The sequence below is a fragment of the Sinocyclocheilus anshuiensis genome, unplaced genomic scaffold, assembly GCF_001515605.1.
Source record: "Sinocyclocheilus anshuiensis isolate Anshui unplaced genomic scaffold, SAMN03320099.WGS_v1.1 scaffold1518, whole genome shotgun sequence".
NCBI lineage: Eukaryota > Metazoa > Chordata > Actinopteri > Cypriniformes > Cyprinidae > Sinocyclocheilus > Sinocyclocheilus anshuiensis.
The window spans coordinates 464,668-481,622 of NW_015548194.1; the positions used below are offsets into that span (position 1 = coordinate 464,668).

Sequence of the window (16,955 nt, forward strand, 5' to 3'; positions counted from 1 at the left end):
AAATTAAAATAAATAAGAAAATAAATACATATCTGGAAACAAAATACATATCTGGAAAAATAAATAAATATCTGAAAAAATAAATAAATATATAAAAATAAGTTGTTTTGATGAATTAAATTGATTATGCTTGCTTTTTGATTTTATTAAAAATGTAATTATTTTTTATTTTAAATTAATTAAAATGATAAAAATATAAATAAACAAACAAACAGAAAACACATACTTAGATAAAAAAATGAGGGCGCCCTTTAAATGTAATTCTGGTTAAACTTTTAGTTACATTTCATGATTTCAATTAATTAAACACGCTCTTTGATTACTGAAATTTCATTTAATCATTAAAAACGTCCAGGAAACATAAATTAATAAAAACAACAACAACAGAAAAACAGAATAAAAAATAAGAATAAAAATGGAACTTGGTTAAAAAAAATAAATAAAAAAATAAAAGGATTTCACAGGCTATTTTCCACAGTGTAAGATGTAGATGAAGGGTTCTCCTGGAGTATGATGGGCAGTACTCACAGAGTTGGCCTGTTTGCGAGCCTGGCTGATGAGCTCTTTGATCTGAGAGATGTTTTTCTTCAGGTTGTCCTGGAGCTCCTGAATGGGCTTCAGTTTCTCCAACAACCTATCGGCCTCGTTCTCCAGATCCTTGACTTTAGCTCCGGCCGCATGAACTGCAGACACACACGCAGAGGAGCGGCCGTCACCAACATTAACACACGAGAGCGAGACAGCAGAAAATAAACACCACATTAGAAACATGCCGGAGAGCGGAGAATGAAAGGCTCTAACAAAAGAGCGCAGGAGACTATGAAAGACTTCAGAAACAAAAGCGAAAATGGGAAAAAAAAGTGATGTTATATATCTCTCATTTGCAGCGTAGGCAGCGAAAGACATGGAGCTGTTATTTCAAAAGAGAAGATGAGAGCAAAAAACGATCTGTAATTAGCTAAAGCGCTCATTAGGATAACAAGCTTAGTGAAGCTTTCAAAGGCTGCGTTTAATCCTGTTGGGTTGAAACAAAGAACGGAGAAAACACTCTCTCTGTACATGCAGCGCTCCGGATAAAAGCACCATGCTGAAGCCTCGGGGAGCGGAGAGAGCTCTTAAACTCATTCGCACAGATGAAAGAAGAAAATCGTGTATACATACTTATTGCTGTCGACGTTCAAAATCAAATGGGGGGGAAAAATACCAAATAAGCATTTAAGTGATCTTGTAACACAAACATTTCAATTAAGAAATCAAATCTTCACGATCCATGCAGCTGTTGTCTCTATAAAGAAGGATTGTTGCTGGAGTTGGATGGAAGTCGTACTGTTTTTCTCCGGGTCTTTGATCAGGTTGTTGGCTGTCTTGACGTCGTCCTCCAGTTTGCTGTGGTTCCTCTTCAGACCCATCAGGTTGAGGTTCATGTCCTTCAGACGGTGGAGCACGTCTATGGCCGTGTCGTTGGCCTCCGCTGCCTTCAGCTTAGTGGCCTGGATCTTCGCTGCCAGATCTACCGTCATCCACACAACGAGAAAATACCATAGGCTTAGCTGGACGTCTCAAACATCATGCTCACAAAGCTCAATAACAACATTCGTATGAAGAATACACCCAGCTCATATTTTACTCCATAATCAAAGAAAAAAAAGAAAGATAAAGATAAATTAACCTGTTTAATTAAGAACTATTTATTTATTCTGACTTTATTTTCATGACAATTAAGCACATTTCCCTCCAAATTCAGGCATCCAGACATTTTAATGTTGAGTTTTCATTACATTTATTATTTATTTCTTCTCAATGATTCTCAGTAGACTGAATCAGCATTCATTTACATCAGCACTATGAATTATGGAAGCCCGTTTCCACCACTGAATAAAAAATAAAAAAAAAAAGGTTATTGCAACTTTTTATCTCACAATTCTGACTTTTTTTTCTCATAATTGCGTGATATAAACTCGCAATTGCGAGAAAAAAAGTCGCGATTCTGAGAAATAAAGTCAGAATTGTGAGATAAAAAGTTGCAATAACCTTTTTTTATTTTTTATTCAGTGGCGGAAATGGGCTTCCATAACAAATACTACCAAAATAAAAAAATAAAATAAAAAATAATAATAATACTTTGCTGTTTAATTATATTAATCAGTTATTGCTATGGTTATTATTATATTTTCAGTAAAGAAACTGGTGGAGAACTTTGTTTAATTGTCATAAAATCTATTTCACAATCCTAAAAAAAAAATCCTAATGGTCCTCAAACTAGGTTTCAGTTTTCTGAAAAAAAAAAATATATATATATTTTTTTCCCATTAAAAGGAAACATGCTATTTAAGACTCACTCATAATTATAAAATTTCCATTTTAAAACAATTATCTGTGACAAATTTATCACCTTTCTAGATCACGCTTCTTGAAAATATACTTGAATCATTTTTACGAGAATCTTTATTCTGAATTTTTTAACTTTTTTATTGTTAATCTTATTTCTTACTATTTTGATCATTTTATAATTATTTTAAAAACCTTTTATATATAAAGCACTTTGAATTATCATTGTGTGATATATAGCTTTTTAATTTTAATTTTAATTTCTATTTAGTTTATTCTTAGTAATTCTGGAACTTCAACTTAAAGTTAAAAAATTTAATCTGACATTTATTTTATTTCAAGCTTTCAGTTACTGAAAATGTTTTTTAATAGTTTTAGTTTCAGTTAACAACACTCACTTGATATTTTACCGTCTCGGTTTTCTCAGGCAGAATATGGAGGTATGAAGGCAACAAGACACATCCAAATCCAATGCTTCCCTATTACCCTGTCTACTAAGATGCCTTCATCTGGGATTTTTTTTTTTTTAGAGCAGCACAGAGTTGCACTTTACAGTCTATGATGATAACCCACAATTCTGTGTGTCAGATGTGGAGGTTGATGCTTAAAATTGTTTTAAATCCTTAGAAGTGCCATTGTGAGGTTCTAGATAACTGTCTGAAACCTGTTGTGTGAAGCAGTGAGACGGATGCTTTAGGTTACACACAGACACAGACACAGACACAGACACACACACACACACACACACACACACACACACACACACACACACACACACACACCATCAGGGATGGCGTTGAGTTTCTCCATTGTGTCGTTCAGGCCTTTCTGTAAGTCTTTGTTCTTTTTGTTGGCTCCTTTCAGTCTGAACTGAAGAGCACCCAGATTCTCTCCATTTTCTGAAAAAAAAAAAAAAAAACATTGGAAAAAAAGAAGGTTTTTCTCGGGAAGATTTGTGAGGACGGTAATCTAATGGGGTTTTTCACCTTTCACGTCATTCTGCAGTTCTTTGGCCTCGTTCCACAGGCGGTGGCTCTTCTGAACCGAACCCTTGGCCTGGTCTTTCAGAGATCCTTTGGGTCCTGAGGCCTACAGACAGGACATTACACACACATTAGAGCGGATGCCACTCATGCCTCAGACACTACAGAACCTGCTAGAGGGAGGGACATGTTTTGGAGATTTGTGTTTTATTGGGGAAAAAACTCAATGCAATACAATATAACATAAAGGACTGTCATTTTTAAATGTGTATATGTGCCACACTTCATGGGAATTAACCTGTAGTACACTATCTGTCCAGTCTTCAATGATCCTTCAGAAATCATTCTAAAATGCTGATTTGCTGCTGAAGAAGCATTTCTGATTATCTTCAAGTAATAGTCACAAAAACAATGGCCCTGCTTGTGTGGCGCTAAACAAAAATTATATTCTATATGAAACAGAACACAGAAATCAGAAATGTTGTTGAACGTGACACGATCAGTGTGTTCTTGTCATGCATTTTCACGCTGAGAGAGGGTTAGAGGATTGAAAGCTCATTTTTAGTATTGTTGCATATTGTCAGCTTTGACACTGTTGCGTGAAGCACCCTTGTTCAATTTTAACCTTACGCCCCACTATTTCTGCGTTAGATGTGAGAGGATGATGAAAGAGGGTGAACGACAGGAGCGAGGGATGATAACCAGAGAACAGGAGGAAAGCTTTGATCTCTGAAGCAGGACAAATGGAAATGAATTGAACAGCTTTAACACGACCTGCCTGAGGTGTGGAGTGAAGCACAGCATTTCTAGACATTACAGACAAGCTCCTGACAACCACACAGGTATCCTGGATGAATTGTCATAGTAATTCAACAAGAATATATATATATAAATATATACTGTATATATATATATATATATATTGTTTATGTTATATGTCAGCGGTTCTCAATTCCAGTCCTGGCGACCCCCAGCTCTGCATATTTTGCATGTGTCTCTTATTTAACACTGATTCCGATCATCAGCTCGTTAGAAGAGAGCTCCACGCATGAACTGTGTTCCCACTGACATGATCCCTACACAGTGTTCGTTGCCCCCTACTCCTGAGCACGTGGAAATGTGTTGAACTTTACTTCACTTCAGAACATTCATTCACGGATTTGCGCTACGCCACGGCCTGCAGCGTCTTCACACACAGATGAAACTTACTAGAGAAGTGTGAAGTGTGACATAATATACCTCTGTAAATAAATACAGCTGAAATTCACGTCTCACACACTTTAATGCCCTTTGAATGAACATACACTCCCTTCAAACTGGAGTCACTGTTCTATGTAGCAACAGCAAATGTCCCCTTGGGGTCAATAAAATATACTGTAACTTTGACTTTGAAGACAGTCCCAAAATGTCAATTTTAAAGTGCCTTTAGCACCACAAGACTTCAAAAAATGTACAAAAATACAAAAATAATTTTTAGTTCCCTGCATTTCCCTGTTTGCCATTGGCTGGGATATGACCTGTTGCAGTATTGAAAAAATGAGCAAAAATGTTGTCTTCAAAAATGTTGACTTTTCTGCTCTGACACAAAAAGACATGATCTGAAAAGACGTGTACTGTAAGTAAAAAATAAAAAAATTAATAAAAAAATCTACCGAATGTGAACTAAGCTGCTGCCCATGTGGAGCATTTCACAACAGTCACTGATGCAGACAGGAGACAGTGATGATTCTGTGTGTGTGTGTGTGTTTCCTCACCAGCTGTAGAGCATCAATGCTGGCTTTCTTTGCCTCTTTGGCCACCTTATCAGCCTCATTGATGTAGTTCTTGATGTTGGTGTAAGCCTTGAAAGCAGCGGTGGCGTTGAAGGACAGGTTCTTTGCCTCAGCTAGAATACTACAGAGACCACACACACACACACACACACACACACAGTCAGATGAGTGAAAGAAGACAAAATAAACCAACCCAGGCTCACTGGAAAAACACGCCTGTGGTCACATTTCCACAAACTGATATTACATTGCTTTGAGCATTGCTTCTGCACATTTCGTGACACTTTTTAAATGAAATGTACAGTGAGTGGCACTAAAAGCACATTCTATCCAAAACAGGTGAATGTGAATCTGGCAGCGTTTTATTTCGTTGCTTGTTGTACGTATAAATAAAGTAGCACCTACACTAAACCCTACACTGACCCTAACCTATAGTGCTAACAAAAACACATGTGAGATAAAATGCATTTGCTGAAGCAAACGTGCCATTTCATCTGGTTTCTGCAAGTTTCTGAGCTCTTTAATTGTGACCTGTGTTTCACAGGACTTTTCACAGATATCTGAGTGCTTCACATCACAAGTGCAATGCTGCACCAGGTGTGCTACCAAGCAAGTTTACTGTGTCAAAAAAGCCACACACGGAGCTGGTTATGTGATGCAAATGTAAAAATGTATTACATTTTACAACTCATGCACTATGGTAAAAGTGTTTTGATCTCACAACATAGTATTGTGCAAGAAACCATGCAAAAATAAGTCTATATTAATCGATAATCTGCCCTTGTAATCATAATTTATTTGAAAAGGAATAACAGTTGTTGGTGTTTTACTGCCTCTAGTGTTTATTTAAGCTGGAAACGGCAGTGAACACAGACACACAGACACACAGACACACACACCACACACACACACACACACACACACACACACACACACACACACACACCTGTCGAGTATGGCAGCAGAATCGTTGAGCTGGCCGGAGTGGTCCTCCGCTCTCAGCAACAGATCAGGGATGGAGTCGTCCAGACCCCGACCTAAACGTGCCACCTTAAAATCCAACTTATCGTGCAGGGGACCCAACTCTCTGGCCATCTCCTCCAGCTCCTGCAGACGCCAGTCAGTAAGCCACGGCTCTGACCAGTGGTTATTGTTTAGTAACATTTCATGTGTGCAGTGTGAAACTGACCTCTTTGCCCTGGTTGATGCTGTCTGAGAGAGCGTTAGCTTCATCCAGCATCTTCTCTCCTTCCGCCAAAATTCCCTCCATTTCCTTTTTCTGTTTACCGGCCGCATCCCTCTTTCCCTGCTCAAACATAACAAAACGCTTTAGATACCATACGGAGCGTGTCATAAGTCTGTGTGTTTGTGTAAGTGTGCACCTGCAGACGGTCAAGGTTCAGTTGGTTGTTATCAGCCAGTCCTTCGGCCTGCTTGGTTTTGTTGTGTGCGTCCCTCAGCAGATCCTGAGCTTCGTCCAGTTTCTGCCTGTAATCGCCCATTTTATCACTGACCTCCTTCTTCAGGTCCTCTGTGGCCTGGTGTGGATCTCCAAACAAACGCTTCACTCTAGCCAAAAGAGCCTCTGCGGCACTATAAAGATGAAGAGAGCGAGAGAGTGAGAGCTCCTTATCTGTGACTCATGACACAAGAAAACCCTTTAAGAGACATTTATTCAGCAAGGATGCATTAAATTGATCAAAAGTGACCGTAAATCATTTACAATGTTAAAAAAAGACTCTATTAAATAAATGCTGTTCTTTTGAACTTTCTATTCATAAAAGAATCCTGAAAAAAAATGTTACCACAAAAACTGTTTTTAACATTTAATAATAAGAACCATTATTAATAACTGAGCACTAATAATAATTGAGCAGCAAATCAGCATATTAGAATGATTTCTGAGGGATCACGTGACACTGAAAACTGGAGGAATGATGCTCAAAATTCAGCTTTAAATCACAGGAATAAATTACAGTTTAACAGATATTCACATAGAAAACTGTTATCCATAATTGTAATAATATTTTACAATATTGCAATTTTTACTGTATTTTTGATCAAATAAATGCAGCCTTGGTGAGCATAAAAAAAAACTAAGAGACGTTTTTGTTTTTGCACAAACTATTCCTTCAATAAAATCCTACAACCCTGAATAAAGATGTCACGATCAAAGCTGAAGCTGAAAACTGTATTTTGTAGGACAACTTTTGTCTTTTATTAGGAGACAGGACATCTTTGAGGAGACAGGAGACATCAAAACAACAAATATCTACATGCTTCAGCGCTGCGCTCAAACTGAATCCACCTGAAAACCTCTTAAACGGGTTCTGTGTGCTCCAGCTTTACTCGAGCACTGACTCATTCCCTCTGTCCTCCTCTAGGTGTCTCTCTCTCTCTGTTCTCTCATGGCCGTACACACACAGGAATCCATTACTGAAGTAATTTGATTAGGCTGTAAAAATATTCCTCCCCCGCCCAACCTCATGCAACTTTTAATTAGTTCATTAAGATTTTACATAAGAAAGAGAAACTTTCTTCATTTGAGCTGTGATCCAATGAACCACAAAATACGGCTGAGAAACATAATGCCGCCAAAACAATTATTCCAACCTGTGAGCTTGAAAGGCATCCTCACTGCTACTTCACTTTATGTGCTCTGTGTGTAAGAGGTTTGTTGTGGTACTCGAACTGAGTAATATTCATATGACCTTTACATATGAACAGTATGCTGCATTATAACACCTTGCAATAAATCCCATCACTGTCTGTTATGACAGCTTAGTATTTTCCAGTGTCCCACATTTTAAGCACAGCCATTCTCCAAACTCCATTCATTTTCTCCATAGGGAAATTGATTTTTAATGATAACTTATAAACCTTGTTATAAACCTAATTGATGGAATATGCTTGTGTTGCCCGCATTATTTCAACTTATTTAAAGAAAAAAAAAAAAAAGAATATTTAACAGCTGAATTTATGGTGAAAAACATCCCTAGGTTACGTATGTAACCATGGTTCCCCGAGGGAACGAGACGCTGCGTCGAGACACATGTATGACCGCGTTCTGAAGCACGTGTAAAATCAGTCCAATGGAGCAGCGAGACGTCACGAGTGGGGTGACGTGAGCGCCAGGAAGTATAAAAGCGCATCCGGCAGAGCGCAAGTTAGCTTCGATGAAGTAGCGCCTGGAGGGATGCAGGGAGTATGGCAAAGAGACGCAGCGTCTCATTCCCTCGGGGAACCATGGTTACATACGTAACCTAGAGACGTTCCCCTTCAGCTGGAGTATAATCTCAACAACCTCAGTTGAGAGACCAGATGCTAGGAACTGTGCCCCCTCAGGGGCCACGTCCACAACTTCCATAACTCCTGAGAGAGGAGGACCCTCCTGATCGGAATCCCCAGCGGAGAGCCGTCGAGGAGGGACACCAGGCCCGAGAACCATACTCGGGCTGGCCAGAACGGGGCTACTAGCAACAGAAGGACCCCATCCCGGTGTACTCTCTCCAGAACTCCTGGGAGCAGAGCGATCGGGGGAAAAGCATACAGACAAAGCCTCGGCCATGTCTGTACCATGGCATCCAGCCCCAGTGGAGCTGGATGCGTGAGGGAGAACCAGAGCAGGCAGTGTGTCCTTTCCTGCGACGCAAATAGATCTACTTCCACCTGGCCAAATTCCCTCCAGAGGAGCCCCGAGGTGGTGGAGTCTCCATCCCCCGGGCCTCAGCCCCTGTCTCGACAGGATATCTGCCCCCTGATTTAGATACCCAGGGATGTAGACTGCTCTTAGCGAGAGGAGCTTCCCCTGAGCCCATAGAAGGATCTGGTGCGCCAGCTTGAACAAGGGGCGCGAACACAGACCCCCCTGCAGATTGATGTAGGAGACCACCGATGTGTTGTCTGTGCGGACAAGCACATGATGCCCCCTTAGGTCTGGAAGGAATATATATATATATATATATATAAATTTCTCCATTGTTTTTAAGACAATTATATAATTTGCAATGATTCATGGGATTGTAGTTCTTTCCCTCACTAAAGCTGTTAAGTACACAGTCTTGCATCTTTGTCTTTTTGTCCGATTTTCAAATCCTTTTTGATTCAAATTAAAATTTGTAATGCTGTTATTCTCCTCGTAGCTGGTTGGTTTGGTTCATGGCTTACAACTCTTTAAAAAAGACTAAAATGAAGGAAAACAATTAGTGGGCAGCACTAATGCAGCCTATTGCCTCATCTGAACTCACCTCATCTGAACTCTTCATGCAGTGTGTTTGTGTGTGTGTTTTACCCCAATTCTTCATCAGCGATGTTTTTCTTGCCGGAGAGCTGGCGTTTGCGTAGTTCTGCGAGCATAGCTTGGATTTCATCATTCATCTCGTTCACACTCTTCTCAGGAGCCCCGTCCCTCGAGCCCAGAGTGGCGTTCAGCTCACGTGCTTTGTCCCGTAAAGCTGGACAACACACACACACACACACACACACACACACACACACAATACACAAAAATACTGTAATTGTAAACACTTTTACTAATGAGGTCACACCATACACTGCTATTTATACGAATCTCATTTTAATAAAATGATGGTTGACACATACAGGGGACAGTATATACACAGAACAAATGTAACTGTCCCTTATTTCTTTTCACCTCCTTTTCATTGTTGTGACTTGCTTCAGTTTAATTCAAAGAAGTTCAAATTTGACTCAGCAGAGTTAATGTTCTTTAATCAAATTCAATTAGATTCTATAATATAACCCCAATCAGTTCAAACGGGAGGGCGAAATAAAGAGCGAGTAAGCTTCTCTGCATGTTGTAATTTCAATAAAAATAATTAAATTGAGATGAAAATGAGCTATAATCTGTATAATCTGAAATTCCTCAAGTGTTCAAACGCAAACAGTCGATCGGCTACAAAGAGCGCAGTATATACCTGCCAATAGATAAATAAATAATTGCATAGTGAGTTTCAAACGAAGTTCGGGTCTTTGGGGTGAACAGAATCATTTGATTCCTCCTCGTTTAGCGTGCGAGAGGATGAGAGACGAGTCGGTTTACTGGAGCAGGGAGCTCACGCACAGAATGGATAATGAAGCTCTTCCACTCCACATTGACTGATGTCTGCTCTCCTCCACTTCTGCTAGCAGCTTTTGGGAAGCGGTTTTTGGCCAGTTATCAAAATCCAGAGGACCAACGTGCAATATGTTGGCTCTAAGTGCCAAACACTTATCCAAGAAAATAAATTACGCACTTTTTTGTATTTATGGCTTTAATCTGCTTGCATCTGGTGGGTGAGTGTCCATCAGTATGTGCGTCTGATGTTTAGATGTCCAGAGACAACACCATCTGTTGTGAGAACACCTCTCAGGTGTCAACCACATTTGCATGATAGGTGTTCGGGGAATTGAGATTGTGATCTGGCCACAAAAACTCATGATCAGGTTTTTTTTTTTTTTAATATGTGACTGATAAATATAACGATTAAGAAAGCACATGCAGCACAAAACATCACGAATGTGTGCAATGCTGCAAAATATACCTGTGCTGCACCAACAAACATACGCACAGGACATAAATCTAACATTTTGCCACACCTGTCAATGGCCTGCGACTCGAGAATATTTACTGGTCAAAAATATTGTTTTACCAGCCATGAAACTGTATGTGCATTATTTCAATACAATTTGTATTATTATTTTTTTATATTTTTGATTTATTATTATTATGATTTCATAAAATTATAAAAATAAATATTAAAACTAATATTGATAAAATATTAATACTAATATTCATAACAATACTAATACTTATGGTAGTTTTTTTTTCTTCCCATTCTCATTGCATTCTCATTTTCAAATGCACAAAAAAAGTTTACGAGCCAAAACAGAAATATATATGGAAGCTGCCTTTGGTACGACACTATTATAGATTCTTGTTCAACTTTTATTGGCAGATCAGAGCATAGATGCTGTAATTTGTAGCTTTTATTAAGATCCCAAGAAATGTTTTTAAAATTTTAACTTCTTTTCATCTGAAACAGCATGCTGCGCTCAAGGCTTGAGACACTAAAAAACAACAAGACAAATCAAATACGCCCTTCTAGTGCATGTTTATACAGACTAGATGGACACAAGAAGGCAAATGCTGTTGATAAACAAGATGCATCAAGAATCATATCATGATGAGTCCCTGAATCTGGTCATTAAAATGTTTCATGATTGATCTGAACTGAATCAACATTGAAATAAATAGATCTGAATATTGAAACTTGTCTCCTGCAGAGTTGCTTTGCAACTGAAATTGAATTTGTTTCATAATTTATTAATTTTAATTTTCTGTTTAATAACGTGAAGCTGATTTGAAACAATCTGTGTTGTGCTGATAAAGCGCTATACAAATAAATATGACTTGACTTGACTTAAAGGATTCAACTCCCACTACACGCACAGTCAGTGAGTGGAGTATCTGTTTAAGTGATTATTTTTCCAGTAATGAATTTTGTCTCTTTTAATTAAGGCATCACATAGTGTTAGCTGAACCTTCATTATCTAAAGCAGCTTCTCATTTAAAGACATGCACAATGAGACAAAAACTTATTTACAGAGCATCGGGCCTCACACACACACACACACACACACACACACACACACAAAGCCCCATCCTCACCTCAGCCTCATCCAACCATCACCTAAACCTCAGCTAATCTCATACTGATCCCGTGAAAACCTAATTAAAATCATAATTTCAGCTGGACCAGTCAAATCCATCTCCTCAGTTTGATATTTGTTGGTACCTTCAGCAGCCAGCAGTGTGTTCCTGACGTAAAGCTCCAGGTCCTCGGCTCCTTTGCGGCTCCGCTCTGCATCTGCTGCTGTCTGCTGTCCATCAGCAGACACTTTAGTTGCCTGCATGAGAAAAACCCAATGAAAGATTTTAAGGAACAGTCTCAGATCAGCCTCACATGCTCTTCTGCAGCCGTGTGAAGAAGCCGAGCAGCCTCAGGATAAAAACAACGAGACACATTAGATCTGACACCTCTATGCTGATTTGCTGCTCAAGAAATATTTCTGATTGTTATCAATGTTGACAAACAGCTGTGCTGCGAATATTTTTGTGGAATTGTTATTTTTATTCCTGAAGGGGAACTACATTACCCATGATGATGCACAGAAAATTCCACCAATCAGAGGACTGCAGTGCATAAATTGCACCAAAAGATCTCTTTAGCTCCACCCACAGTGATGTAATCAATTCGGTCTCATTACGCTATCAAAATATATATATATATATATATATATATATATATATAAATTTCTCCATTGTTTTTAAGACAATTATATAATTTGCAATGATTCATGGGATTGTAGTTCTTTCCCTCACTAAAGCTGTTAAGTACACAGTCTTGCATCTTTGTCTTTTTGTCCGATTTTCAAATCCTTTTTGATTCATTTCTGATTGTTATCAATGTTGAAAACAGTTGCTGCTGATTTTTTATTTTTTTTTGGAAATTGAGATACATTTTATTTTTCAAGATACTTTGATAAAGAACAGTATTTGTTAGAAATAGCATTTTTTTTTTGGTGACAAGTCTTTACTGTCACTGTTGATCAATTTAATCCGAATAAAAAAAGTAGCCTATTAATTTTTCCCCTTTTTTAATCTTACATACCCCAAACTTTTGAATGGTACAGTTTCCACAAAAATATGAAGCAGCACAACTGTTTTCAACATTGATGATAATCAGAAATGTTTCTCAAGCAGCAAATCAGCATATTAGAATGATTTCTGAAGATCATGTGACACTGAAGACTGGAGTAATGATGCTGAAAATACAGCTGCGCATCACAGAAATAAATTACAGTTATTTTAAATTGAAATAATATTTCACAATATTACTGAAGTTACTGTATTTTTGATCAATGCATCCCTGATGAGCAGAAGAGACTCTGTGCCCCAAATGGCCCTTTTTACTGTGAAATAAGTAAAACTTAATGTAGGGTCACATAGTTCAGTTCCTAATAATACCAATATCTATTAAAAAACAACAACAACAGCAACACATTTATACTCAACGAAGGCCACCAGGAAATGTTTGCATGTGTGGTCTTTCAGTTAATACTAAATTTGATGCTGAATTTAGATGGTTTAGACCAGGGGTGCCCAAACTCGGTCCTGGAGGGCCGGTGTCCTGCAGAGTTTAGCTCCAGATAAGCCTATCAATTAAAATAATAATTGTGTTTATGGAACCCTAGCCTAATTAAATGTACTTAATTTTTTGCTTAATTAGGCTACTCAGCAGATGACACTCATGATAGTTACAGCGCTTCCTAGTGGTGATCAGAGACATCGCGTCCTCCATAAACTTAAGATCGGCCTATACCAGGGGTGCCCAAAACTCGATGCTGGAGGGCCGGTGTCCTGCAGAGCTTAGCTCCAACCCCAATTAAACACACCTGAACCAGCTAATCAAGCTCTTATAGGCATACTAGAAACTTACCAGCAGGTGTGTTGAGGCAAGTTGGACCTAAACTCTGCAGGACACCGGCCCTCCAGGACCGAGTTTGGGCACCCCTGGTTTAGACGGTTAGTGAACAAGTGATTGCAACGCAGCTTCTTTGTTCTTGACTTCCACACTCCATACCGTAAGGACTGATTAGATCAGGTTCAGGCCTGATGTTTACCATGTGAGAGACTCACCCTGCTGAGCAGTTCGTCCATCTCAGTGACCAGACTGCCCAGGTTACTGTCGGCCAGCTGCAGCAGTCTCTCCGGGGCTCTCTGAGGGGACAGCATGTGCTGCAAACACACGACCAAAGACACGGCATTACCATCAACACATGACTGACGGACAGAGACGTGTCACCATGGAAACCAGGATGACACAGGCCTCATTTGACATCACTGAATTATGAGTCATGTAATGAATAATTCGAGCTATAAATGGAAAACGATATTGTAAACAACTCAAATATAGATGCTAATTAGCAGAAGATCAGTCCGTCTGACGTGATTAGAGCTTCTCCAAATGAACCTGCCGTCCTACCGTTGCTTAAACAGATGAAGTACAGCACATGATTACTGCTTTAGTTTCTGTGTTCAAGACACAGTTCTGACTGTGCTTTTTCAGCTTCTCTGTGTCATTATTCAGGTGGAGTATGCAAACAATTAAAGTTGTACCGGAAAACATTTTACAGACATTTTTGGGCTGTGTTTTCATGTGTACAGTATGTTTGTAAATAAACTCTCAATAAATAGGACTGTCAATTGATTAAAAAAATGTAACTTAATAACATGATGTGCTATTCAGCAGCAATCCATTTTGCAATTGAATTTATGATTGAGCGGGATCACCTCTGAATTCAATAATGCATCCTGTGAATTAGTGCATTAAACTGACAGTAAAGATCTTCCAGACTTGGATGGGTTTGGTGTTTTGAGGCCCTGTGAATGGACACTGATGATCAGAGCTCTGCTGCTCATGCTTACCTTCAGCTCCTCCGTCATGTTCTCGTATCGATACAGCACTTTATACGGCAGGGGCAGTGGCAGAGTGAGATTGACGCTGCCAATCAAACGCAGCAGACGATCCATGTCACGAATCAAGAGTCCCGCGCAGTCGTCGTCACACGCTGGAAAAACAGGGTCAAAATTCAACACATCAGACTCATATAGTAACACATGCACTCAGCACCCCACAGGCATCACACTGCACACACTGCATGCATGCATCCTCCATCAGATGCCACCTTACAAGGTCACACAGAAAAACCCCTCAGATACGCATATGCATGCTTAAGGGTCTCAGGGCAGACATTACACAGTTTAACTTGTACTAAAATATCTAAAACTAAAACTGAAATAAAAATTAATGAAAACTATATAAAAATGGCAGAATGAGCAAAGAGCACTCCCTTTATAATCACTAAAAAACTGACATCTCAGTTCATCGCGATCTCACAAAGCTCTGTTATAACACAATGAATATATGCATAATGAATCTTTCATAATGTTTACACTCGTGAGAGGATTCGTGATCACGCAAATTTCAGCACTGCACAAAAACTCTGGCGTTTTGAGCGGTGAGTGGATTCTAACTTAAACGCCTCTGATTGCGTTCCAGAAATCAACAGATATGTCTGTGATTGGCTACATTGCTCAACGCTGCAAACACGTGTTATAAATATAAACCTTGCCTATGTTTGCCCCTGTTAATCTTTTTTTTTTACATTTTATATTAGTTGTTCTTGTTGCTTTTGTGCAATAGATGAATAACAATTTATTTGTTTTTAGATATTTTATGTTGGGGCGCGACTATCTGATTGATTGACAGAAGTTCAAGTTGACAGAAGATTGATTGAGTGTTCAGGAAACCTCTTGCAGCCCTATTTTGAGACATTAGTCGCATAGGAATTAGACACTTGAGTTACACTAGCAGTCCATTTGTACATTTACTGAAGTGCAAATTAAAAAGGAGTGCACATACTTGTACTGCATTCATATTTGATCAAGGCATGTATACAGGATGAGTGTCTGTGAATATGTGTGTGTGTGTGTGTGTGTGAGGGCACACGCTCTCTGAAAGGACAACAAGGATGGACAGGTCCTGGGGCAATGCTGTTAACGAATGTTATTGGCCTCTTTTGTCTCTGCTATCACAACAGCACTCATCCAGCATCCCTCCATCATCTCCATTCACCTGCTCAGAGGGAGAGCCGTGTCCCCGAGCACTTCTCTCTCTCTAGATTAAACGTGAGCGAGGTGGAAACTCAGGGGAGCAGGACTTCTCAAGCGTGAAATTTAACACAGTGTGTGAAACAGCTCCTGGCAGCCCATTATGAGTGTTTGACATGCTACGAGCGATAGCGGGAGGGAAAAAAGACACAGACAGGCGCGTGGCTTTCGCTGCGGACGCAAAACACCGCTCAATTTAACCTCTTGAAAAAAAAGGAGCTATTAAGATTTCCTGTGAAGACGCCTTTTCACGCAAAAGACCGAACGAGTAAAGGTGTGAAAAGATCTGGAAATAAAAAAGTCTCACTGAAGAGTTCATGAAAGCAAAATCTGAATTATCAATCTTTACAGCAGGGTGGTGCCTCCATATTAAACAAAATATTTTCACTCATTCCTCAGGGTAAAATAAATTGCATATAGCTTAATGCATTAACAATGACAGTCTAAGGGAACCAGGATAAACTTGAAGGAAAATAAGTTATAAGAGTCAGATTAGTAGAGACGGCTGATAACCACAAGGTAAGTGGTGTAACCAGCCTTTGCACATATTCTGTGCATATTCATATTCTGCACATATTACTGGCTTTACATGATTTGTGCTACACCGACCGAATATTTCCAAGTCATTTTACCTCATAAATCTAATGCTAACAAGTTTAATGTCCTGCGGTCATACTTTTAAAACTGTATGTACTCTAATATAGTCAAGTTGTTTGAGTTGTATTACGTTTTTATTATTATGATTATTAAAGGTTTTTTATTTTACATTTTTGACTTCAGAAAAAAAAAAAAAAAAAACCGTTTCACTTTTAAGACCCATGACAGGATATTAATTCATGAAGCATACAGAACTCATTATTACTGTTATTATATTATATATTATATTATTACATTAAATTATTATTATTTTTTATACTTTTTATTATTTTGTTTTATCTGTTTATTTTTTCTAATACAAATCTTTTATATTATAAAAATTAGACAGAGCAATAAAAATACAGAAATATATACAGAAATACTATTGTACGGTAAAAAAAGTAAACTAATTAAAAATTTGTATAACAATAATAATAATTATTATCATCATCATCATCATCTCATACACGTGAACAAACACGCACATAAAAATAAATATCA

The 16,955-nt window shown here is 38.6% G+C and overlaps 1 protein-coding gene across 1 annotated transcript in view; it reads right to left on the reverse strand.

Moving 5' to 3' along the window:
* lama2 (laminin, alpha 2) overlaps positions 1-16,955 on the reverse strand; it is a 198,122-nt gene that overhangs the window by 24,508 nt on the left and 156,659 nt on the right. The window contains exons 31-42 of the mRNA XM_016439772.1: positions 14,574-14,716; positions 13,785-13,883; positions 11,881-11,992; positions 9,375-9,537; positions 6,466-6,676; positions 6,273-6,389; positions 6,030-6,190; positions 5,066-5,204; positions 3,315-3,417; positions 3,111-3,227; positions 1,328-1,510; positions 467-683 (exon numbers count right to left, since the gene is read on the reverse strand). Of these exons, the coding sequence (XP_016295258.1) occupies positions 467-683; positions 1,328-1,510; positions 3,111-3,227; positions 3,315-3,417; positions 5,066-5,204; positions 6,030-6,190; positions 6,273-6,389; positions 6,466-6,676; positions 9,375-9,537; positions 11,881-11,992; positions 13,785-13,883; positions 14,574-14,716 (1,765 nt within the window). The remainder of the gene's footprint in view (positions 1-466; positions 684-1,327; positions 1,511-3,110; positions 3,228-3,314; positions 3,418-5,065; positions 5,205-6,029; positions 6,191-6,272; positions 6,390-6,465; positions 6,677-9,374; positions 9,538-11,880; positions 11,993-13,784; positions 13,884-14,573; positions 14,717-16,955) is intronic.